The 1,216-nt window shown below is 33.8% G+C and overlaps 1 protein-coding gene across 1 annotated transcript in view; it reads right to left on the bottom strand.

Annotated features, from left to right (window-relative positions):
- Positions 1–1,216, bottom strand: part of LOC102761886 (zinc finger protein 253) — a 15,578-nt gene that overhangs the window by 1,770 nt on the left and 12,592 nt on the right. The window contains exon 3 of the mRNA XM_006764280.2: positions 314–387. Within this exon, the coding sequence (XP_006764343.1) occupies positions 314–387 (74 nt within the window). The remainder of the gene's footprint in view (positions 1–313; positions 388–1,216) is intronic.

Raw genomic sequence — 1,216 nt, 5'->3', positions numbered from 1 at the left:
CCCCGTTTTTTTACAAATTCTTTTTCCAAGAATACATAACAGTAAAAAGTTGATTTTGACTTTCACGTGCAGAAACACATTGATTTGCCAATGTAACTGACTTTAAATTGGAAGATTTCCCAAATGCATAATACACCTCTTCTTTAGAATGCATAATACACCTGACTTCTTTAGATAACAAGAGTTTTATTATGATAACTGCTTCAGATTTCTTCTATTTATATTCACTTCACCTCTTCTCTTCACTCTCTTTCTCAAATTCAAAGGCTTTCATTCAGTGTGCATTATCAAAGCAACATCTTTTATATCTTACCAGTATTATTTCAGAGAATAAATCATGTACTCCGGGCTTTAGCATAAAGGCCAGGTTATCTTTAGATGTTGTAGCTGAAAGAAAACATATTTTTAGTTTTGACAATCAGATGAGTGCACCTTGAAGTTACCAACAAGTATTGACCAAATGACATTTTAGATGATTCCAAGAGCAAGTGATGAATTTAAACAAGCTGACTAAAGTCTTTTCCATTTTCCCTGAGTTTGCAAAATGTTGCTATAGTGTGAAATCTTGCCTTATGTATAATAAGAGATGAATGATATTTAAAGGCTTTGCCACATGATTTACATTTGCAAGGCTTTGCTCCAGTATGAATTGTCTGATTTAGAGTACAACCTGAAGGCCAAATAGACGTTTTAACAGAATCTTTACGTGTATAAGGTTTTTCTCCACTATGAACTTTTTGGCATCTTTTAGATTGAATTATTTGACTGAAGACTATCCCACACGGATTCCATTTGTGAGCCTCCTCCGTAACATGTATATTCTCTTGTTCACGGTATTGTGAAGACTGCTGAAAATACTGGATACATTTACTTCCTTTGTGGGTCTTCTCCACAATAGGAATAACCTGACGTATATTGTGATTGGACATTTGGTCAAATGCTTTTCCACTTTTACAATGGTCCTCTGCAAGCTCATTTGTCCGATGATTAAGATATGGCTCTTTCTTAAAGTTGTTCCAATGTTCATTCCATTGATAACTGCTATCTCCATTATGTGTACTCTGGTGATAATGGGAGATAGAACGACCTTTACTGACAGTTATAATTTTATGAAAAATGCTTGTTCCATAAGAACCATTCTGTGATACTCATTAAACCAAGATGGTTGTATAGGAAGAGCTTTCCTAATTCATTAAAATTATAGACATAAAATAAA

This window comes from Myotis davidii, unplaced genomic scaffold, assembly GCF_000327345.1.
Source record: "Myotis davidii unplaced genomic scaffold, ASM32734v1 scaffold2101, whole genome shotgun sequence".
NCBI lineage: Eukaryota > Metazoa > Chordata > Mammalia > Chiroptera > Vespertilionidae > Myotis > Myotis davidii.
The sequence above is the reverse complement of the archived record's forward strand: the minus strand, read 5'-3'. Positions and strand labels throughout refer to the sequence as shown.